This window comes from Anabrus simplex, chromosome 6 (assembly GCF_040414725.1).
Source record: "Anabrus simplex isolate iqAnaSimp1 chromosome 6, ASM4041472v1, whole genome shotgun sequence".
Lineage (NCBI taxonomy): Eukaryota > Metazoa > Arthropoda > Insecta > Orthoptera > Tettigoniidae > Anabrus > Anabrus simplex.
The window spans coordinates 14,084,111-14,109,921 of record NC_090270.1 but is presented as its reverse complement, the minus strand read 5'-3'; the positions used below and the strand labels follow the sequence as shown (position 1 = coordinate 14,109,921).

Sequence of the window (25,811 nt, the reverse complement as noted above, 5' to 3'; positions counted from 1 at the left end):
TACATAATTCCCCTCCACGCGCTATTCATAAACCAATAAATGATACACGCCCCTTCGCTTCCCCTACTATTCACAACTCCCTCCCGTTCACGAATCACAAGCCTACAACTCCGCCCCCTCCTACCCATCCCCCTCTGGCCAGACGACATACGTACAACACAAGGAGTAAAAACCGTTAGTGACCATTATTATCCTTATAGCGCCTCACACAGCTTGTCAAACGGGCCTACAACGCCATAGGTAACCACCAACATTTTCTCACTAACAACACTTAAACAAAACCTTCCCATGTTTTCTTTCATTCTCGTCAAAATTAACTACAGTTTTTTCTACATTTCAGAACCAATCTATAACAACAATAATTCAACAGCCTCTTCAAACTTCCATAATACTCTTCAATAGTATAAATTATTAATATCAATATTTTATAAAATATATTGTCATCGAAGAAGAACACAACAGCTCTCCAACCTTCACGTCAAAAAACCAAATCAACGTTGAGAATTTCCACCCATCATCATCTCTGCAACTTTCTTGATGACTTAATACAAATTAGGCCAACTATAAACATCTGGTGAACTTCTTGTCAACGCAATCTTGCCGAATAAATCTAAAATAACCTACGAACTGTTGACCAATAAATATCACGGACAAATGCATGCCAACGTCAAGTAACTTTTGTCAAACAATTGGAATGTTTTTCCTTCATATTTTTTATACTAAGCTTTATATTTTGACTTATATCTTTTTACCATATATTAGCAGTTATTGACCTATACTTTAAACTTTGACTACGGCTTTAAGCCATCAACTGTCATTTATAGTCACATGACGCCTTCATTTTTAAATGTACTGTTTATGAATCTACCAGTTTTTATGTATCAATTGATTGTATTATATATTCTCATTGAACTGATTTCATATGCCTTCCACTATGTATTAGACATCTATTAATGACTACGGCTTTAAGCCGTACAATCATACGACGTCCTAATCAACAAAGAACTACATATGTGTTTATCTATTTATTAGATCTTTAGTTATTTCATTGAACATTTTATATGTACTACCTATGAATCCACTAGTTTTTAGTATCAATTGAATGTAATGTATATTCTCATAGAACTGATATTTTATGCCTTCCACTATGTATTAGACATCTATTAATGACTACGGCTTCAAGCCACCTTCTTTTACTATAGTACAATCAAACAAGTCCTATTCAACAAAGAACTACATATGTTTTTATCAATATATTAGATTTTTAGTTACTTCATGAACATGTTTATAACAAACGTAAATCTTACCTCTCTTATAATCATCAAACACATTTTTGAATATCTTTAACCAGATGCCTGGTAAAATAATAAGGTTTTTGATAATGACTGAGGATGCCTCACAGTAGGAGGCGAAATATGCCTCATCTGAATAATGTTTTAAAGTAAATGCCAACATCTTGTAATGTATTGAATAGGTGGAAATAAACAAAAAATATTATCCTATATACACCACCAATATATTCCGTACACACAGAATACTCAAGACTCCTAGCACACAGTAATAGTGTCACTACTTATGATGACGTCACTCGTAGCTCGCTAGGCAATGCTGACCCACTGAGGAATGTATACTAGTTGTTAGATCAATTTCTTATGGTCTGAAAAGATTGTGCTTGGGATGAGAATTATTTCCACAGCTTTATGGACCCATGCCACGGGGAATCCAAAGAATTTGGGAAGCCCAGTGCATGTGGATGAAGTATATGGTCTGCATGCCAGGTTGTTATACGTTTTGTTTTTCCTCCTAATTTTGACCGAAGGAGTTGGCCGTGTATTTGGGGGCACGGAGCTGTGTGTTTGGAATCGGGAGATAGTAGTTTCAAACCTCACTGTAGGCAGCCTTGACGATGGTTTCCCACTTTCACACCAGGCAAATGCTGGGGCTGTACATTAATTAAGGCCACGGCCACTTCCTTCCCACTTCTAGCCCTATCCTATCCCATCGTCACCGTAAGAGCTATCTGTGACGGTGCGACGTAAAGCGACTTGTATCTATCTAATCTCGTAATTTTGTGCAAGGAAGACCTTCCAAATATTAATATTCTTTCATGTTATTGGCCAGGTAAGACCAGAAAACTAGTCCATAGGCTGTTGGCTCAAATACTTTTCTCCCTTGTTACGAGAACGGTAATAGGACAGCAAGCACATCACCTGCAGTGATACTAAAATTATTGAAGGAAGGAATCACGTTTGAAGTTGTGTCCTGCTCCAGATGTCTGAGCTACAGAGATAAATTGGAGAAATGTATGGGCCGGTCAAATGGTAGCACTTATTGCATGCACTGTAGAAGTGGAAGGCAGTACCTTTGAATGTATGATGATTTGTGAGTAGACTGGATGCTAAAGGGGATACTGTGAACACATTTTCCACAAGTCTGATTGCTCTTAGCTCTTTGGTAACTACAATCGGCCTCTGGATCCCAAGACAGCAGGTTCAGACCTGGCAGAAGTAGTCAGATTTTTTAAGGGCTGCTTCATGTCTTATGAGTAAAATTGCTGTAAATACCTCTGTATTTCATGACAAAGTCATTGTTTTTGCTTTAGGTAAGTTTCTACTGGACTGATTTGCTGGTGATAGTTCAATCAACTGTGAGAGCCCAGTGGGAAGGGTGCAACAGGCTTGACTGGGAACTACGGTCACTTGCCAGTGTAGATTTGTACCGTTGGTGCACCAAGTGAGTTATGCCACCTGTAAATTCTAAACTGAATTTTACGACAAAAATAGGACATTGTTCTAAATGTTTCTAGTTTTACGAGGAAAGTAAGACTAAGACGCAAGAACAGTATAGAAGGGAGTTGTTGAAAGTACAGCAAAGAGTAGCAGATGCAACAAAAGTGTTGAGGATGGTCAAGAGAATTTTAGAAGAACAGAGACTACATGAGGTTGAAGGAACTTCGTTCGGTACGCGTTCAGTCTGCAAGACTTGTTTATGAATTTACTAATTGCTGAGCCCTTATTGAAGTGCTCATTTATTCAAATACACAGAGAATTTCTGCTCGGATTTGTTTGCTCGCCATTTAAGTTTGGAAGGTGGAATTTCGACATGACGTACACAAAGCAGAACAGGGAAACAATAGAACTCCAACGGACAACATTTCGGATGCCCGGCGAGAGGCTAGGGTCACCTACGAGAGATGTTTAAAGTAAGCGTCAGGTACGTGATGTGTTGACCCAATGAAACGATAGAATCACCGTTCGATATGGCTAGGCATTGATCTACGGAGGAGATGGCCCCAGTCGAGGATACGATGGCGTCTTCAAGGACGAGTTAATAAAAATGATAACCGCGTCAGTTAGTACCCTATTATTTGGCGAGATTCTGTGCAGGTAACACCGTAAGAAGAAGTTTTTATTTACGTGAGTGATAGTGTGAGGACTTGTAAAATTTTATTGTAAGTCGCTCAGTCTGCATTCAATCTATTCAAGTTTTCTAATACTGGGAGAATGGCATTTAACTTACGATTACCAAGGGGAGAGAACAGTTCCATTTAATCATTTCAAAATGCATAGTAGCCTGCCTGTGTAAATAGTTTCCGAGGGCATAAACTTTACAATTTCCAGTCCAGCCTTTTATAAGTGGGAAATATTTGCCCTAGTTACGGGAGTAGATAAGAGAAGCGGTTCTGCGACTGAATAGGTACTGGTTTCACGGTGAGTGGAAATTACCCCCGGCTGTAGTATTCTAGTAACCGGCAGGTTGATATTGACCTAGTCTCTGCATCGTGAACGAGGGGGTGTTTTAGACGACATCCGGAAGCAGAAGCAGCAACGGAAAATACATCACCTTTCTACCCCTCGATGGTGACAAAAGGACTGATCCAAGGCATCACCATCGATATGGCTGGGTAAAAACAAGATGGGGTCGGCTATTTCCTGAAGACGGGCGGCGATAAGTCAACGAAAAGATGAGTACAGCGTTTTCAATGTAATTCTGTGATTGTGAATGTGTTTAATGTTGCAAAAGGGGATAGGTTAGTTTTGATATTTAATTTCAGTAGATGTAGCTTTGTTTGGAAGGACTACATCCTATTTAAAGTAAATGATAGGAAGCTTGCTAATGTAAATATATTTGTAACGTAAATGTGGACCGTTTGCATGAGGTCGTAGCTTGCTTTCTTACATTTTATTCTGATTTACTTAGCTGAGTGGTTAGTGTCATTTCTTTTATGAGTCAGTTTCTTATTTTAGCGTCATACATACACTGAGCGGCACACAACACCCAATAAATGATGTGTAATTATCTATTTAATCGAAGTGAAGCACTTCAACCATTGTTTTTAGACGGGGTTGCTTTGCGAGTAAACAATGAAGTGTTGATTGTTTATTGCACTAGCCTCAATTGTTTTTTCCCGCGCAACCTGGCAAACACATCGCTGGATGTGAGCCAATAATGTTTTCCAGCTCTTGTAGTGCTTATTGTTGTACCTTTAATTGTTCCCCTTTCAATCACACTTGTTTGTAGGATCTGATTCTCTTATTCAGCTTTCTGGAGTAAACATGCCGTTAAGCCCTGAACAAGCTGCGAAAGCTGTTGCTTTGGTGGAAGATGGTCGCAGCATGCATTACGTTGCAGAAGTGTTGAGTACTACACCTTCTACGATTTCCAGAACTGTACGAAGGTACATGGAAACTGGAGGCTTTGCGAGGAGACCAGGATCAGGCCCGAGAAGAGCAACATTGGAGAAAGATGACCGCTTCTTACAACTTCAAGTTCTCCGCAACCGTCACACCACCGCTATTGAAGCACGAAATCGACTCCACCAAGTTCGAGGGGTTAATGTTAGTGAGAGAACCATTCAAAGAAGACTGGAAGAAGCCAATCTTCCGTCCAGAAGACCTGCTACAGGACCGGAACTCACCAGAGAGCATCACACAGCTCGACTGCGTTTCGCAAGGGAACATCTTGGCTGGACAGTGTAACAATGGGATCAAGTGTTGTTCACCGACGAGTCACGATTTGGCCTCCGATCACCTGACGGAAGAGAGAGGGTCTGGAGAAGGCCAGGGGAAAGGTATTCCCCTTGCACATTCTCATCCAGGACGCCTTTTCACGGTGGTTCTGTGATGGCGTGGGCAGGAATCAATACAGCTGCAAGGACGGATTTAGTCATCGTGGAGCATGGGAGCCTTACTGCACATCGGTATGTGGAGGAAATCTTTCTGGAGCATGTTGTGCCTTTCGCTCCATTTATTGATGATGGTTTTACACTAAGGCACGACAGTGCACACCCAAATGCTGTCAGAATTGTGCAACAGTTCTTGGATGAAACAGAGATTCATGCTATGGTTTGGCCTGCACGAAGCCCTGATTTGAATCCCATTGAGCATGTAAGGGACCAGCTGGGGAGAAGAGTCCGTCAGCGCTATCCATAGACCCTACAGGACCTACGGAACGCCCTCCTGGAAGAATGGGAGATGATTCCTCAACAGAACATTACTGCATTAATCAGGAGCATGCTTGAAAGGTTGAATGCCGTCATTGCTGCAAGAGGTGGCAATACACGCTTTTGAAGATGCGAACAGAGGTCTCCGAGATAGTCTCTGAGGTCTGTGAAGTGAAAGTGTGAAGTGTGTAACATTAAAACAGAGTACCTTTATGAGCTTAAAAATTAAATAATTGAAAAAGAGGTTCAACCTATTCAATACATAAAAGAAAGGAATGTAGTGATTACATTCTTATTTAATAGTGATTAGAAATGGGACCGGTTTCGACCCTAGTCCAGGTCATCGTCAGCCATTCAAAACATAAAAAACAAGAAAAACAATGCATATGAAAAAGAATAAGTGAACTCTGGATCAGTATAAGATGAAATATAAATTGATGATGGGGGTAGAAATTGTGAGCCAATGAAAATAAAACAGTACGTAATATTATGAAAGGTAGTACGGCACACGCAATGATAAGTGAAGTCTCTCAATGTTTATGAATAGTGGAGAACGGTCAAATGGGTCAGTTGTTACACTCTGTCAGGTACAAAGTCACAACACTATTGAACAACATATGAAGATCCATAAATATTTTGAAGTCGCAGACGAATAGATTTATAGAAGCAAACTGCCAGCTCACGGTGATCAGCGCGGCACATCCAAGGTCATACGCTGTGGTCTCGAACGCCAAAGTAGAATGGAGAATATCCTGAAGGTCCAGTATTTGCCTCGGTTGCGGAAAATTAAGTACGTATATATAGAAATATACAACGCAATTCAGTATAATTGAATGAGTAATTGTGCTCCTGCTGAGTTCTTGGAAAACAGTTGACTTGAAAAAACAATTGTAAAGAGAAAAAATGTAGTAAAAAGCGCAATATCGGAAAACAAATGAAAACATATATGCACAGTGCGCTGTTTTTTAAATTGAAAAAATTTAGGTCATGATTGAAGTATTTAAAGATAAAAATTTCATTATTCCGTATTGAAATTATTAACATTAAAAATTAAATAGTTGAAGTTCAACCAATTCAATACATAAAAGAAAGAAATGTAGTAATTACATTCTTATTTAAATGGGACCGGTTTCGACCCTAGTCCAGGTCATCGTCAGCCGTAAAAACAAGTAGGCGAAATCACACAATGTTTATGAATATTGGAGAAATGGGTCAGTTTCACACTCTGTCAGGCACAAAGTCACAACACTATCAAATAATATATGAGGATTATAAATAAACTTGAAGTCGCAGACGAATAGATTTGTAGAAGCAAACCGCCAGTTCCCGGTGATCAGCGTGGCACATTCAAGGTCATGCGCTGCGGTCTCGAACGCCAAAGTAGAGTGGAGAATGTCTTGAAGGTCCAATATTTGTCTCGGTTGCGGGAAGTTAAGTACGTATATAAAAAATATACGACGCAAATCAGTATAATTGAATGAGAACTTGTGCTCCTGCTAAGTTCTTGGAAAACAGTTGACTTGAAAAAGTTGACTTGTTTTTTTGTGCCTGACAGAGTGTGAAACTGACCCATTTCTCCAATATTCATAAACATTGTGTGATTTTGCCTACTTGTTTTTACGGCTGACGATGACCTGGACTAGGGTCGAAACCGGTCCCATTTAAATAAGAATGTAATTACTACATTTCTTTCTTTTATGTATTGAGTTGGTTGAACTTCAATTATTTAATTTTTAATGTTTTTAATGATTGAAGTAGTCGAAGTTGGCGCAAGACAAGAGTTAAAATTTGAATGAGGAGAACCGAAATGAAGGTAGTGGGGTTTTTTTTTTTAAATAGAAAAGGTAGAATAAATTAATACCGGTAGAGGAAGAGTGATAGTGAAATAAGAGAAGAATAAAGGAAATTGAAGATAAATGGTGTTGAAGAAGGATAAGATAGGGAAATGAAAGAGGGGTAGTTTAGGGTGGGTTATTGGAGGTAGAAAATGTGGGTGGGAACTTTGTAAGGCATGGAAAATAGAATTGGGGTTTTGGAATTTGGAATTTTTGAGAAGAAGAATTAGGAAGTCGAAAAGGATGTTGGGTTTTTCAGAAATGTCGTTTAAATTGAAATTAGGGTTGAAGTACTGGTCAAGGTGGATAAAGCAATTTTCAGTTATGTTTAAGAGGGGGCCTTTGTTAATGATCTTAAGTATTTTCATGTCATTTTCAATACTGGTGAAACTATTGCTTTGAGTCTTGTATGTGCTGTCCTATGGCAGAGAATCTGTTGTATTTAATGGCGTTGACATGTTCAGAGTACCTGATATTGAAGTTGCGGCCAGTTTGTCTGACGTAGGAGGAATTACAGTTGTTGCATTTGAATCTGTATACACCAGATTTAGAAAAAGCATTAGATTTATTTAGAGATTTAGAGTTGTGTAAGATATCAAGATTTCTATTGTTAGTTCTAAAAGAAATTTTCATGTTAGGTTTTTTAAAAATATTAGTTATTTTATAAGCATCCTGAGTGAAAGTGAAGGTGGAAAAAGCAGTTGGTTTTATTATGTCTTTAGATAAAGTGGTTTTTGGACGGTGTTTGAATTTGTTGATGATGCGGTTTATGAAGGAATTGTTAAAGCCATTGAATTTAGCGATGTTGCGGATGGTGTTTAATTCGTTATTTAAATCTTTTTTGGACATAGGGGTGTTGAAGGCACGAAAAATTAAGCTGTTATAAGTAGCACGTTTATGAGCTTGAGGGTGCGAAGAATCTTGTCGTATTGTGGTTGCTGTTTGGGTTGGTTTTCTGAAAAATTTTGTAAGATAAAGAAGAAGGATGTCTAGTGATAGTTAGGTCTAGAAAATTAAGAGTTTGGTTGTGTTCTGATTCGAGGGTGAATTTAATGTTAGAGTCTAAGTTGTTGAGATGAAGAAGTGTAGAGGCTGCGTTGGTTGATTCTTCATTTAAGATTACTAATGTGTCGTCGACATATCTGGCCCAAAAGAGGATGTTGGAGAAATTATTATTATTATTATTATTAATTTTTGTGTTTTCTAAGAAGTCGAGGTAAATTTCAGCAAGAATGCTAGAGGCTGGTGAGCCCATAGCCAAGCCATCTTGTTGATAAATGGTGTTGTCAAAGGTAAAATAATTATTGTTGAGAACTAATTTTAAAATAGACATGAAGTCTTGAATTTCAAGTTTACTTAGGTTACTGAATTTGTTTAGGTTGTTGTTTATAATGGGGAATAATTTTGAAATTGGAATACTAGGGTACATGTTTACAATGTCAAAAGAATGGAGAGAGAAATTTGGTTGGATTTCAAAATTCTTTAATTTGTTGATTAGATCAGAAGTGTTTTTGATAGATTTGTTGGATAAAAATCGATAATTTTTTAGTAAAAATGCTTGGATGAATTTAGAAGTGTTGTATAGGGGACTGGGTCTGTAATTGATAATAGGACGGATGGGAATGTTAGTTTTGTGAATTTTAGGGAGGGCTTTGGCAGTGGGTAGTCCTGGGTTCATGTTTATTAATTTAGTTTTTTCTTGATCTGTGAGGAGAAAGGAAGCGTTTTTTAAAGTATGTTTGAGTAGGCGTTGGATTTTTGTGGTTGGGTCTTTTTTTACTATAGAAAAAGAAGGGTCACTGAAAAAAATTTTGGTTTTATCTAAGTAGTCAGTTTTTTCCATTATGACAGTAGTGTTGCCTTTATCAGATTTGGTGATAATGAGATTGTCATTGATTTTCTTTTTAAGATCTGAAATGATTTTATCATTAATTAAATTATTAATATTATTATTATTATTATTATTAAGAGAAATGTTTTTGTTATTGTTAATGAAGATTTTTTCGAGTTTTCTTCTTACTTCATATCTGATTTCATCTTGTTCATCTATTGGCATTTTGTTAATGGCTATTTCAGATTCAATAATTAAATTGGTGGCTGCATTGAAAGTGTTGAGATTGGGCCAATTGTGTTTGAGGCCCTTCGAAAGAAGTGAGTTTTCAACATCACTCAGAGTTGTTTTAGATAGATTTACAATGGGAGGATGGAATTGTTCAATAGTTTTGGAGGGTGTGTTGAGGTTCTTAAACTGAAATTTATGTGAAGAAGAGTTGTTCTTAAGAATTTTGAGTTTTTTCTCTAGGGTTTGTTGTTTAATTGACAGTACATGAAATAATTTATTGTCTACTTGAGTTAGGAAGACGTTCCATTGTACACTCGGGAGAAGATTAGCAATTTCTAGATGTGTTTCGTATAATCTGTTGTTTAAAAAGGATTTTTTCTTGTATAAGAAACGGATTTCGTTTTTTAACCAAATTTTGTTGGTTATTCTTTGGGTTTTTAACATGTGAGGAGAAGAAATGTTTTTTCTGGTACAACTTTGAAGAAATTTGGGGGTAAGATTGTAGGATATGCATTGTTTCAGGAAGTCGATGTCTTTTCCTCATTTAGCGATCTTGATCTTTAGGCCCATGTAAGAGAAGGCTTTTTGTTTAGCTTGGTTAGCTTGTGCATTTAAAGATAAAAATTTCATTGTTCCGTATTGAAAGTATTAACGTTAAAAATTAAATAATTGAAAAAGAGGTTTAACCTATTCAATACATAAAAGAAAGGAATGTAGTGATTACATTCTTATTTAATAGTGATTAGAAATGGGACCGGTTTCGACCCTAGTCATCATCAGCCGTTCAAAACATAAAAAACAAGAAAAACAATGCATATGAAAAAGAATAAGTGAACTCTGGATCGGTATAAGATGATATATAAATTGATGATGGGGATAGAAATTGTGAGTCAATGAAAATAAAACAGTACGTAATATTATGAAAGGTAGTACGGCACATGTAATGATAAGTAAAGTCTCTCAATGTTTATGAATAGTGGAGAACGGTCAAATGGGTCAGTTTTTACACTCTGTCAGGTACAAAGTCACAACACTATCGAACAACATATGAAGATCCATAAATATTTTGAAGTCGCAGACGAATAGATTTATAGAAGCAAACTGCCAGCTCACGGTGATCAGCGCGGCACATCCAAGGTCATACGCTGTGGTCTCGAACGCCAAAGTAGAATGGAGAATATCCTGAAGGTCCATTATTTGCCTCGGTTGCGGGAAGTTAAGTACGTATATATAGAAATATACAACGCAATTCATTATAATTGAATGAGTAATTGTGCTCCTGCTGAGTTCTTGGAAAACAGTTGACTTGAAAAAACAATTGTAAAGAGAAAAAATGTAGTAAAAAGCGCAATATCGGAAAACAAATGAAAACATATATGCACAGTGCGCTATTTTTTAAATTGAAAAAATTTAGGTCATGATTGAAGTAGTCAAAGTTGGCGCAAGACATGGGTTATAATTTGAATGAGGAGAACCAAAATGAAGGTAGTGGGGTCTTTTTTTTTTTTAATTAAAAAATTTATTTTTTTTAATGAGCTTACTCAAAATTTCCTTGAAATGTGCATCTCTCGCTTAAATTGTTCAATTTGTTTATAATCATCTTTTCTTTTCATTGTTAGACCGTTAGATGGGACCGTACCACAATATTCCATCATAAGATGGTGGATTACTGTCATAAAAGTGTTATAAATTTAGAATAAATTTCAGTTTTTGAAAGAAATTGAAGTGTTGCGTTTTTCGTACCGCTCAGTGTATTTTGATTTGTTTTGCTTTGACGTTTGAGACGCAGTGTATGTCTCGGGCTTAATTGTAAATGTAAATAAGGATTCAAAATAAAGTCAATCAATCAATCAATCAATACTGATCTGCATTTAGGGCATTCACGCAGGTGGCAAATTCCCTATGTGTTGTTTTCCTAGCCTTTTCCTAAATGATTTCAAAGAAATTGGAAATTTATTGAACATCTCCTTTGGTAAGTTATTCCAATCCCTAACTCCCCTTCCTATAAATGAATATTTGCCCCAGTTTGTCCTCTTGAATTCCAACTTTATCTTCATATTGTGATCTTTCCTACTTTTATAAACGCCACTCAAACTTATTCATCTACTAACGTCATTCCACGCCATCTCTCCGCTGACAGCTCGGAACAAACCACTTTCAAGTGATAAAAATCATTGTTATTCGTATTGAAGATACTGAATGTAGGATGCTAAAAGGTTTGTTTCGTCACCTATTCAATACATATAAATTTTACAATTTAGGAATTTATTATTGATTCCACTTGAGACATGTTTCGCCCTTCATTGAGGGCATCATCAGTCAAATTATCTCCTCAAGGCTAAAATCAGGTACCTGGTTAGTAGTTGACATGCACAAATTAATACATATTAGTAATACACATTACAAAAATTAAGTAAGAGAAACAGTTGTACAATAGTGATGGTTGAACATATAGGTTTATAGAATAAGAAGTCAGCACTAATGCGTAAAATTAAAATAGTAGAGTTCGGCAGTGGTGCTCTGGAGAACAGTTGACGCAATCATAGGAAAATATAAAGTTTTAAAAATATTTACATTATAACAATCAAGGGAGAAAGGGTGTAGTGCTCGGCGTCAATGTTTGTAACCAAAAATTAATGTCGATGGTTGGTAACTATACAGTATTTACATTGTCCAATTTAACAGTTGAGAATTTTACAATTTATATACATATTTACACAAGAGCAGCTTGGTGAGCAAGGATATAAAAAAAATCTAGTACCAAGTGCGTCCTGTTGTTTTAAAGGTTGGAAGAAGAATGTAGCATTGACATTTCAGAAATTTGCAGAGTGGTTTATCTTAGTTAAAATCACCGGGGGGAGGGAACTATTCCATAGCCAAATGAGGTTTATAGGCATCAAGCTGAAAGTTGTCTGGTTGCAGCACCAAGATTGGTACGGAGACTGGTCAGTGTGGATGGAGACTCATGGGTGTTCAGTGCGTTTGAATGGCAGCAATGATGACAGTTATTTGTAGGTAATTGCTTATTAGGAATATGTTGCAGGTTGAAACTTTCGCTTATTCTTTTAGTTGACTTCTGTAGCTTCGAATGTTATGTGAAGACATCGGTGTGAGATGCCGGTGAGACTAAATTGATATTATTCCGTAGAAAAAAGTATGACGGACCTCTGGATGAAGCGAAATAGAATAGAGTTGTTTGTGTTGTGAACTGCAGTGGAGAGATTAGAATGTATACGGTAACTGCAGAGTCAGAGCGTTGTAGCTGGGATGAGGCACCATAAAACTTTCAACAACACGCCAGAACCCAGCGCACATCGGCACGAATATGGCGTGCCACTACGGCTCCTCTTCGCAGTCAGAATGAGAAGATGCCTCATCCCAGCTACAACGCTCTGACTCTGCAGTTACCGTATACATTCTAATCTCTCCGCTGTATTCTATTTCACCAGACCAGCAACAAAAAACAATAACTTCAGATGGTAAAGACGCCAAGCACACGCATCATTTTCCCAAAGCCGGCAGAAGACCGGAAATGGGCCGATCACAATTAACCAATAAGAAACAATTTCTACTAGATTCTCGATTGCCAATACAATTGAATGACCATATATGGTCATTTCCTGGCCTACTGATGCGAGAGGAATTAAATCACCTGTTTCACATCGGTAACCCGCGCGTACTGTATAGGATGCTTCAAAATAAAGCACCTTACAAAATTTTACATCAGATTACAATTTTGACATACAGAATTACATAAAATTTACATACAAAAAAAAATCACTTCAAAACACTTTTGCATCTTGCAATGTTCATTTACAGTTCCATATATCTTGCTGTTTCCTTATTTAAAAAAGATTACAAACATGTTTCAATTACATAAAAAATATTCCAGTAGAGTCCAGAGTTCTCATTTCTTCATTCCTCACAATACAAAATATTACAAACAAAATGAAATTCTTCAGACACTTTAAATTAAAAAAACTTTTAAATTATATTTCCCATTATAGTTCTCCGTTCCACCACATATTACAGATATAATTCACAGTTAACTGCTGCTCCAGGAGGAACAAAAGTGAGTCGAAAACATGTGAGAGGATTCATAAGTGAGATGTGTGAAACATAAAATATCCTATTGAAAAATGTCCTTTCCAATAGGAACCTTCTGATGTCTCCCTGATGAACCAGTGGCAGTATCTTGTATAATGAATTTGGAAGTATCCCTTTGTTATCTGACCATTGATGACAGCTTTGAAGCTTGCAGTGTTTATACATAATAACTTTGTCTTCGTCAACAATGTTGGGGTTTTCCAGTTCGAGGACAAGTCTCTCAAACTGAACTATTCCCTTCTCTTTATTGATATAGTCGCTGTACTGAACATTCTACAAAACTTCATATTCTCTTGCACTTCGAAGAACTTAACAATGATATGAATGTGTGGAGGACCAGTTGGGATTTACACAAGGACTGTCAAGTTAGTCACACACACAAGTAGATGTCTCCTCTTTGATAGAGTAATAGCTAGTGATAAAGGCCCCCAGCAGTTTGAAGTCATCATGTTTCATGTGTTGCAGGTGGTTGGACGCTGCTTCCTACAGCTCATACGCCCCATACTTTGTATCTCCAGTCTTTAAAAGAGACCAGCAAAATGAAATGTTTGAGCTTGAAGAAGCACAAAAATTGGCTCATGTTCCCATCAAAGCTGCTAAGAATGACGATACAAGTTCTGTGTTTCACGACGAGTTGACCAGGTAAGTCTCATTGCTAACTGCAAATGTTAGTGTAGGCAACACTTAGGCGAGTAATATTCCCCAACTACGGCTTAAGTTAGTCTGCCATTAGCAACATAAACCTACATTGCCTGCCATTTTGTGCATTTCTGCCATCAACTGACTAGTGATGCCATAATCCCACTGTGTCCTTCACTGAAAACAGACGGTGGTACATTCAAACACTGAGTTGCTAACAACGTTCCTTCATGATGGGACGGTGAATGCTCAAACTATAGTGCTATTTTATGAGCACAGCAGTTCTGATCTGGACACCATTACACCAGTACCACTTTTAGTCGAGCAAAGTCCCGTTGTTAAGATGTCGTCCTAGACTAACAGTGTAGCCTTTTGTTCTTCTTCTTTCCCGGCCGTACATGTACGGGCACTCCCGAGCTCCCTCAGGGAGAAAATGGCACTTCACTTTTCCTTAACCCTTAGCCATCCTTTTTTTCTGAACACTCCTGCCTCTCCAGCTCCATGTAAGAATCTGCTTGCAGAGGGATAAGAGACAGCACAAACACATTGACAGCATATTTATAAAAATCAACTAAAGCAAACACAAAATAAATATAATACAAGTGCAATACAGCATTCACATGCAATGTTCAGCATTTTCAAACCTGAAATTATCTCAGACAGTCACTCTTTGTACTGGATGCAACTTGCCAAATCACTCGCCGGGATGTAATCCGGGCTTTTTTCTTCAAGTATTGCTGAAAAACACAGTCTCACGTCATAATTCAGGCTTACTGTTCACTGCAAGATTTAGGATTATGCCTAAAAATGCCTTGAATTCAGGAAGAGCAACATCTATCCACGACCTCCTAATAGACTCACGTGTGAGGGGCGTAACCTATTGCTTGTTTACACTAGCATGCCAGTTAGTCTCACGCACAATTTCTGACAATAACTCATCATAATACCAATATAATGGTCTGTTATTGGACATTATAAATTTTCCAGCTAACTCATTCTTGGTTGCCTGTGTTTCGCCCTCGTGTGCTAAGTTAGGCTCGTCAGTTGGGACTTAGCACACCACCCAAGACACAAGGCTAGTGCATAACGTGGAGGCCACTGCATAGGCTATTTGAAGCCACCAGCAGTGCCAATGCACTATGAGAGCTATGTCTCATTTCCAAAAATAGATGCCTGACAAATATTTTAGGTTCCCTATGGGAATCAACTCTGCATCATTTGATGGCCAGGCAGGTATCTATTTTTGGAAATGAGACATAGCTCTCATAGTGCATTGGCACTGCTGGTGGCTTCAAATAGCCTATGCAGTGGCCTCCACGTTATGCACTAGCCTTGCGTCTTGGGTGGTGTGCTAAGTCCCAACTGACGAGCCTAACTTAGCACACGAGGGCGAAACGCAGGCAACCAAGAATGAGTTAGCTGGAAAATTTATAATGTCCAATAACGGACCATTATATTGGTATTATAAATTTACTCATTCAGGACAAATATTTTAGGTTCCCTATGGGAATCAACTCTGCATCAATAACTCATCAGTCAAGAATAATTGGAAAAAGTCATGTTCACTCAACCTTGCAGTGGTTTATAACCTGTCGTACCTGTGAATGGGCTTTTGAAATTAAAGTCGGTGTCACGGTATTTCCTCCAGCCATCAGTAGAGGTACCAGCACTGCCATTTAGCATAATTTTCCCATTATCGGGGTTTTCATCACTCAACTCACAATTTCGTTCTGCAACATCTACCTCACCACTTAATTGAAAATCACTCTCACTATCTCTGAAATCAATGTCACTTTCACCTAAAAGCAACATCTGTTTACAAACTCACATGGTCTTCAAAGAATGTGCAGAATTCCTGATTTCAAAGAGATTATAGGTATACATGGCTTCAAATTATCGCCAAAGAATGGCAGTAGCTTACTGTACCTGTTATTCATGCATGCGTAACCCGAAAAAAAGAGTTACCTAGGTGGATCAAAAGGTTAGTTACAGTAACACGCTGCAGCAGCGCGCTATGTGTTGCAAACGTGGGCACAGCGGAGAGAGGGACAGACACTGCCCACACATCTGTTACGCAGGCCGCTGTGGTGTCTCGTCTAGTATTGTGTGAATAGCAGCCAAATTCAATGGCGTGTCAACTGGACGTTCACTCCAAATATGAGGTGCATGCGACAATCCGATTCCTATGGGCCAAAAGGAAGAGTTGCACGGACATTCATCGTGAAATTAGTGTTGTGTATGGGGAGCGGGCCATTTCCCGGCAAGTATCATACAGTGGTGTCAGCAATTCGAAGCGGGACGCACGGATATCACGGACAACCATCGCGAAGGCAGGCCCGCTACGTCCAGGACCCGTGCAAATGTCAACAGTGTGAATGCGATCATTAGACAGAACCGGCGCATTAAACTGAGAGAAATCGCGACGCAGCTAAACATGTCGTATGGCAATGTGTTTGCCATTGTTCACGAGGACCTTGGATATCGTAAGCTGTGTCAAACATGGGTCCCATGTCTTCTCACCGATGAGCACAAGGGACGTTTCCAATCCTCCCTGGCATTTTTGCAACGCTATGCCGCAGACGGCAACGGGTTTCTGCTGTGAATCGTCACAGGCGACGAAACTTGGGTTCACCACTTCACCCCCGAAACGAAGCGAACATTAATGGAATGGGTGCACCCCTCATCACCACAACGAAAGAAGGCCAAGGTTCAACCTTCGGCGGGTAAGGTTATGGCGACAGTGTTCTTTGACATGGAGGGTTTGCTACACGTGGAAATCATGCCGAAAGGAACGACGATCAACATGGCGTCGTATTGTCAAACGTTGCACCGGTTGCCTAAAGTTATTAAAGAGAAGCGCCGGGGGAAATTGAGCGCCGGTGTGATTTTGTTGCACGATAACGCAACACCTTACAAGGCCCGCCAAACGAGAGAACTGCTGGAGCATTTCAGGTGGGAGGTCTGGCAACATCCACCCTACAGTCCCGACCTAGCGCCATGTGACTTTCATCTTCTCGGTAAGCTCAAAACGGAGCTCAGTGGTTGATGTTTCCAGACCAATGAGGAGGTGAAGGCCGCTGTCTCCAAGTGGTTGTAGAACGCTGGAGGAAATTTCTATGCACCCGGCATTGAAAAGTTGGTTGTGCGTTCGTAGAAATGTTTGGAGTCTTTTGGAAACTGTGGAAAAGTGACATTACAGTGTATGTCGTTATAGTCGTGTTGCTGTTGTATAGGTGGAGTAATAAATGGCCATAACTGGGAAGTGCAACTTATTTTCTGATCTGCCCTCGTATATAGGGGAAAATATCATGTTGGGCATAGGATTCCCTCTTCCTCTCTTCAGCTCTTCTGACGTGATCATACTAGCGGAGAGCAACAACATGTTTATTTATTCAGACTGGTGCAATAATATTTCGTTCATGGTTAAATTTGGCAACCAACCGAACTGAAAATTTGATTGTTATAAAAGTGGCTAGCATGGTAGCACCTCACCCCATAAGGTCATTGACAGGAAGGAGGACATATTGTTTGGTTCAGACCAATGTTACATCACTTTAATTTGTGGATAAATTAGATGAAATGAAGAATTGGACGGGATTAAGAGGAGGAAATTCTAATTCATGTGAGGTCTCGGAATTATAGCAGACTTAATGAAAGAAGAAAAGGAAGAGAGCAGAAAATATTTTAAGAGAGTGAAAACTTTATAGGTGTTATTTATTATTTTACGAATTGGCTATTTATTATTTATGATTTTAAGGTAGTGACTAACTTTATAGATGTTGTGTATTATTTTATGAATTGAAACTATTTTATTTTAAGGGTTCTACTAAATGGCAAAGTAAATGTTAAATTTAGACATGAAGAAACATTTTATTCTTTTTAAATGTAAATAAGGACGGAAAATTAACATATAGTGGTTAATTTAATAGATTTTATTATTTGTATATGTATGTTTAGTCCTTAGCCCGAAGGCTGGTTGGATCCTCAACAGTTCCACCATAAGCTGTCATAGATGGCCTAGGCATCACTGAAGAGGCGTACTAGGGAAATGAGGAGTGAGGTAGTTTCCCGTTGCTTTCCTCACCGAGTCAGAAGTTGCTAGTACATATCAGTCTGCCAAGCCCACTGAAATGCAAGCACCAACTGACCCTATGAGCAATATTTTCACACCATTCATAGCAGGGACTGGCTGCAGAAGGAATGGCATTACTAGCATCACTCATACCTCAGTCACTTTCATATTGTCAAAGCCAAGGATAAAGCTGAGACAGATCAATGATAGTAACAAAATTGCTCTAGCCCATACCAGAAGACATAGTGCACTGCAAACACTAGGTCCTGCCAGCAAAGGCACTTTTATTATTTATGATTTGAAAATTGTAGTTTAAAGTCTGTAACAAATGACATAGTAAGTAAGTGAAAGGTGAAACACAGAAATATTGTAACAATTTCAAGATTTATAATTGTTCTATTTGTACCAATGCAACAAGTCCAAAGATTAATTAATGTTTGGCACTGCCGAAGAAGAGAGTAGTTGGCTCTCGAAATATGTACAGTAATTAAATATAATAAAATATGTAAAGTATTGACAAGGCGGGAAAGTGTTCTATAGAGATTTGAATATAAGTCAATACGGACCAACATGGTGAAAATAATCAATTTCCTCCACTTTGCCGCTCATGAGCACAACTTTATCATGCAGAGTGACGCCCATCTCAGTGACGTGCTTTTTCTGCCTTGCCCAACATGAGCACCAGTAAGAGACCGCCACATCATCCATCCAACGTTGATGCGTCGATAATACCATCACTTGTGGCGACTGATCCAAGCAAGTAAGACAGTGCTGTATGGGCCTACTTGCCCTCGCTACAGCATTGCTATGAGTTTTCTACTCCTCTCACTCCAACAAACTATGAACCTAATTTATTGAGAATATTGTAATTGTATTTATTAAGAACATGCGCCTATCACTTGTAAGAAATTACAAAGGTATTTTTACTATTCCTCCATTCAATACAACCCACTGCTCTGTGGTTGCATTTACAAACAGCTATACAGATTAATGGGCCCTGGGAAGTAACCTAGGGAGAGTCTCTACGATCATCTTGTGACTCTGGCAAAATGGAGATGTGATGCAAATATAAGAACTCATCAAGAGAGTTCTCTTAGCCTCTCTCACTTCAATACTCCAATTTCCAACCTACTCGCGGAGCCCCTGTTAAGCCGAGCAACCCAGTGGAAGGCTGGGTAACTGACCCCAGCAAGAAACTGGGTCGGTGAGCCTGTACCGGGCGGTACACCTCCACGCCGCTAATTTAAAATGTGCGCCAATTGAAACTCCTCTGCTGGAGGAAGTCTGAACTTTATCTACGGTATTAATTTTCTACTTTCTCAGAAGATGTCACTACCTGGAAATTTTGGAGTTTTTGAACTGTGTCATTTTCGACGTATTTTTGTTTTGCTTGTAGTAAGAAGTGTGAACTTTCTCTTCTAGAGGACACTACTGAAGATCAACAATAGTGCACCCTAGTGCGGAGTGAAAGAACTGGTTTTTTTTTTTTTTTTGGAGAAAATTTAATTTCAAAAGTTTGTTCTTTGCTAAATTTCTTTCAGTCATTATTTAAGTTGGCAATATTAACCCTTTCTTTGCCCTTGTTTTGTATCTAGCCAATCCCGAATTTCTTGAATTAATTTTCCACCAATTAGGTGTTTCTTCTTCATATTGTGTAGGGGTTTTCTTGGTTAGCCAATAAAGTTTTTGTGGGAGGGTGTTCTCATTCCCCAAACGCCTCGAACTTTCCGCGAGAGTATATAAACTGCTGATTTTATGGTCTCCGGGCCACTTCTGTTCCATCTTTCAGTGTGTAAAGTACATAGCAGGGGGCGGGAAGCGCCTCTTTCGTCGGCAGCGGTCAACTACAAGGTAATGGCCGATTAATAACTTCTTTCTTTGCTAGCTCAGCAGTTTAACTCTCGGGGCGGGTCCGAAATTTTTCCATTATGTAACCTTCCTTAAAATGTAAAGAAACTTGTATCTATTCTATCTTTTAAACTACATATTGGGATAGAGAGTGCTTAACCCTCTCGAGCTCCCACTCATATTGTTTTGAGGTGAACTTTTTTTTTTTTTTTTCTCTACCTATTCTTCTTTAACGTAATGTAAATTGTGTACTTCTTAAGTCACCTCTGTAGTATGGGATTAGCCCTTGTATTAGTGGCCTAGAGCCAGATTAGGTTTTAAAAACAAATGCATTAGGAGCGCAGATCGCCTCCTCTCTAATTGTTATTTTAGAGGTCATGTAATTAACCTTCTTCTCATTTAATAGACCTCAGTAGGTTGGGTATTTTACCCCTGTGTATATGTCCTTGGAGGACAGCTTGAAGGTGGAATTAGGTGTGGCCTTTGACAGGCCTGAATTTTGAGAGCAAGTTGCTATTTTCCCGAAAATTTTGTTTTCTGCGCGCCTCAAGGAGGCCTTTCTGTGTATTTTGGAGCAAGTGCTCCTAGGCATGAATGGGGTTTTCTGCCTCTCTGTTGAAACTTGTGTTTTGGGGTAAAACTGGGCTAATTGCTCAAGAAGTGTGAGGCTGGGGCTCGAAGCCCAAATCCTGTAAATATTGTAATTGTATTTTTATTGCCTTGCTACTCTGTACCTGCCATGATTGTTATTTCGTTATTTGGAAAAGAAAATATAACCTTGTTAATTTTACATGCACTATAATTTCGTAGCTTGAGACCCATTCACACCCGCACCTTCTTTCACGCATAACTACCGCAAAAACACGGTAACAAGTGGTAGCAGAGCGTGGTTGAATGGGTCTCATTTTAGCCCCTTTGGACGGCTAAACATTGTTTTGTTCCGAACTCTAACCATTTTCTCAGTTGCTGGAATTTTTTAGTTTTTCAAAATTGTTCTGTCATCATGCCCGGCCCTCGCGATGTTCTCCATCTTAACTATTTGCGCAAAGAGGAGTTGATCTATGAGTTAACTATCAGAAATGTGCAATCTGGAGGCACGGTTGCGATAGACACCAACAAGCTTAGAGAGTCCCTTGATTTGCCCATTTCCATCCCCAATTTGGGAGAGAAAGAAATTGACGACTCTCTTTCCACGATCACCGAAAATACTACTGGGCTAGCATCGGTAGTTAGTTTTTTTTGATGAAAATGACCCTTCTCCTAATCAAATTAAGCGTGTGCAAGCCAGGCTATATCATTTTTCAAATAGAGTTAACGATCTGTTGTCTCTGAAGTTGAATGACGTTCAGAGGAAGGAAGCTAGTACGTTGCTTGAAAGTATTTCTGAATTATCTAGCAAGGTCACTCAATTGTTAACTGGGGAAGTTCCTCCCAAAATTGATCAACCCACCACGATGAATGTAGGTAGCGAGGAAGAGCCTCCTAAGGGAGAAGCCAATAGGATAACCGTTGCCGCTCAAACTATCTCTGCCCCATTGGACAACGAGTCTGAACGCCGTGCATCGTTGAGTAATATACGTTCGAATGAACTTCCTTGCCATTGAAACCTTTACCTACTATGTCACCCGGGTTTAGCAGCTTGCCTCATCCATTGGCAATATTGCTCAGAGGTATCTCTAAGTTTTCCGTTAATACCACCAGTGACGTAATTTCATTTTTAAGATTTTTAGTTGAATTTCAGGATCATGCCCTTGTTTTTTCTCTTTCCCCATGTCAGATTTTGCAAATCATCTATCCCTATGCAACTGGTATTCTCTCAGACAAAATAGTAAGAGCCATTGCCGAGCAATCATCTATTGAGGATTTCCACGCCCACTTGCTAGCTAACTTCATCCCGGCTAGGGCCAGGTCCTCCCTTATTCAGAAGTACTATTATCGTGTACAGCGTTTGGATGAAAACTTAGCAGACTTCATCCAAGATATTAAATTCTATACTAGGGTGTTTGCCCTTCATTTTCCTGAAGATCAAATTGTACAGGCTATTGTAGAAGGAATTTCACCATCCTATAGGTCATATTTGTGTTTCGCGGCGTGCCCGCAAACCTTCTCTGAACTTGAAGCATTGGCCGTCTCAGCGGAAGGAGTTAGATACGCCGACTCTTTGCGTGTCGCGAAAGAACCCCCACCTTCCTTTAGTAATACTCAGCCTCCACCTCGCCGACCAGTCACACCCCGTAAATGTTATGCTTGAGGGTCGCCCGACCATCTGCGCAATAAGTGTCCACTGATCAAGTCGAGTGGGACAAGGAATGGGGCTGGTTCATCACAAGGCTGTTTTAAATGTGGAGCTTTCTCACATATCGCCAAAAATTGCCCAAATTCAAATAGCACCCTCTCCTGCTCAACTTCTGGTGCAAACTCCACCTATGCCAATAATAATAAAAAATGACTAGTGGCTTCGGCTGAGTCGACTAATCCCTCTTCCCGGGGCTCAGCCCCTGGTAAACAGGTCGAAAATTCAGGGAATGTTCTATCTTCAAATTCATCTTTCGAATGCCCCAAAGAATGTCTTAGGATTGCGGCGGATACCCCCGCACCTGTTCCTTTTCTTAAGATTGAGTTAAATAACGAGCCTATAACAGCTCTATTAGATTCAGGCAGTGTTTGTTCAATTATTTCGGACCAATGGTATTCAAAATTGAAATCTGTTTGTAAACTACCTGACTATGTCTCATCTCCTGTTAAATATGTTTCGGCTAATTCATCTCCATTGGAAATCCTAGGTTCTGTAAATGTCAAAATTCGTATTTTTAAATTTACATGGAAAATCAAATTGTTTGTGGCTAAGCATTTGTCTTGCCCCATTATATTGGGAGCTGACTTCATTTCTTACACTGGTCTTGTGCTCGATCTCCAGAGTAGGTCGTGCACATTCAAATTTGCGTCCAATTGTAAAATTCCCTTGTTAAAGTGTAATTCTGTATCATGTTCATCTATTTCGCCTACCCAGGATGAGATGTTGTTAGACCTTAGACATCTAACTGAGGAGCAGGCTGATAGTATTCGTAAATTATGTCAGTCATTTCCAGAGGTGTTCTCTGATACTCTTGGTGTTACTGACCTTATTGAATACAAAATTGAGGTCACGGATTCGATTCCTGTCCGTTTTCCACCATATAGGCTATTTCCACCTAAAATGAAGGCATTGAAAGAAATCATCGATCAAATGTTGAAGGATGGTATTATTAGGCCCTCTAAGTCGGCGTATTCTTCGCCTATTTTTCTAGTCCCGAAACCCCAAGGAGGCTTCAGGCCTGTCATTGATTATAGGGCTCTCAATCGGAAGGTGGTGTTGCAATCCGTGCCCCTTCCTGACCTTCATTCTTGTTTTTCATGGTTTCGTAAGGCCAAGTTCTTTACTATCTTGGACTTGAATCAGGCCTATAATCAAATTCCCCTTGCCGAAGAGTCTAAACATCTTACAGCGTTTGCCACGGACTGGAACTTATACGAATACAACCGCGTGCCTTTCGGGCTCCCCACGGGAGCAGCTGTGCTCACTAGGCTGCTAGATAGGGTCTTCTTCGACATCAAATTTGAGTACTTGTATCACTACTTGGATGATGTCGTCGTATTTTCGGAGACCTTTGAAGAACATCTAGATCATCTGCGAGAAGTTCTCAATCGCCTTCGTAAGGCTGGGCCAACTGTCAAGTTGTCCAAGGTGGCCTTTGCTAAGCCCTCTATGTCATTCCTAGGGCATATTGTGTCACCTGATGGTGTTGCCGTCGATCATTCCAGAACACAGGCCATCCGAGATTTTAAACCTCCCAAGGACGTTAAAGGTATCGCCAGATTCATTGGTATGGTCAATTTCTTCAGGAAGTTTATTCCTAACTTTGCTAATAGAGCGGCGCCCTTGAACCTTCTTCGTAGGAAAGGCATCAAATTCGAGTGGGGACCTTCTCAACAAGCCGCTTTTGAAGATCTTAAATTAGCTCTCTGTAATGCCCCTGTACTTGCTATGCCTGATTTCTCGAAGAAATTCATCGTCCAAACCGACGCGTCGTCGTCAGCAGTAGCTGCAGTCCTTCTTCAAGAGACTGAACTAGGGAGGCGACCCATCGCCTATGCATCTAGGACTCTATCGGCTCAAGAAGCCAAGTATTCTATCTATGAGCTCGAAGGGTTGGCAGTCTTATTTGCCTTAGAGAAGTTCCGTCTCTATCTGGAACATGTCAAATTCGACCTGGAGACAGATAATCAAGCCTTAAGCTGGGTCTTAGGTAGGCCGCGTCGTACTGGTCGTATAGCCCGTTGGGCCATCCGTATTTCTGCCTTCCAATTCGATGTCCGGCATATCAGAGGTACCGAAAATGTTATTGCTGATGGACTCAGCCGTATGTTTTCCAACGACGTCGAGACCCATGAACCGGTCGACAGTTCATCACCTTCCGAGTCCATACTATCTGATGTTAATGCCATCTTAACAGATGCTCCCATGCTCTTTAGGGATATCGAGAAATACCAACGTGAAGATCCGACGCTGGCTCCGATAATGGAAACCCTTTCTTCTGGGGAACATGTGGTCCCTTATGTTCTGAGGAATGGTGTTTTATGTTGCCCATCGAGGCATGATAAGATGATGAAAGTTGTCGTTCCAGCTGTTCTTGTGCCTATGATCTTCAAATACTATCATGAGACCCCATTAGGGGGGCATCTTGGAATCTTTAAAACTCGTGAAAAGATTCGTGAAAGGTTCATCAGGAAGGGTATGGACGGTGAAATCCGTGAACTAGTAAAAGCTTGTAAATCTTGTTTGCTTAGTAAACTAACCATGTCCACCAAGGTAGGCCTTTTGTCTTCGCATCAAGCGTCGCGCCCCATGGAACGCCTGTATATTGATTATGTAGGACCCTTCCTCCAATCAAAGGGAAATGCCAACAAGTTCATCTTTGTATGCGTAGATGGTTTTACAAGATTTTCCTGGTTATTTCCGACTAAGCTGGCTACCGCTCAGTCCACCATTACTTGCCTAAATTCTATTTTTGCTTCTTTTGGTCCGTGCCAATATATTGTGTCTGATAATGCTAAGGCGTTCACATCAAATCTTTTTCGTAAATTCTGTTTTGACTTGTCCATCTCTCATGTAACTACTTCTGCTTATTACCCTCAACCATCTCTTGCTGAACGGGTTAACCGTAATCTCAGGTCCGCGCTTATTGCCTATCATCATGAAGATCATTCCAGGTGGGACACGTCCCTGCATTGGTTAGCTTTTGCTTTGAATTCGGCGGTTCATGAATCACATAAATTTACTCCAGCCTCTTTGATGTTCAAGTTTGTTCCCAACACGCCGCTCTCTAACCTCTGGTCCCTGTGTGACATTCTACCTGAGACAATAGATCCGGACAACATTAAAGATCTTTGGAAGAAGGCTAAAGCCAATCTCACAGTGTCTCATGAAAAGGTTAGGGAAAGGTATGATCGTGGACGGAGACCCACCCCTTTGAAGGTAGGTGACCAAGTAATGGTCAAGAATTTTGTTCCCGCGGGCAAGCTTGCCCCCAGATTCCATGGGCCGTGTGTCATTCTCGATTTCCTTACGCCGGTTACGTTGTTATTAAGCAATCCAGCCACCGAGAGGATGTTTAGGGTTCACCTGTCGCAGGTGAAACCTGTATAATTTCTGTGCTAACTTGCTTCATATAATCTTGAAAGGATTATGAAGGTTATATTATTTTTTGAGTTTCACTTTTAAGGCTTTCTGCCCCTTCTATAGTATTTTGTTTTATATGTAAGCAT

At 39.6% G+C, this 25,811-nt stretch overlaps 1 protein-coding gene across 1 annotated transcript in view; it reads left to right on the top strand.

Annotated features, from left to right (window-relative positions):
* mRpS7 (mitochondrial ribosomal protein S7) overlaps nucleotides 1-25,811 on the top strand; it is a 190,769-nt gene that overhangs the window by 84,339 nt on the left and 80,619 nt on the right. Inside the window, exon 2 of the mRNA XM_067149633.2 lies at nucleotides 13,913-14,089. Within this exon, the coding sequence (XP_067005734.1) occupies nucleotides 13,913-14,089 (177 nt within the window). The remainder of the gene's footprint in view (nucleotides 1-13,912; nucleotides 14,090-25,811) is intronic.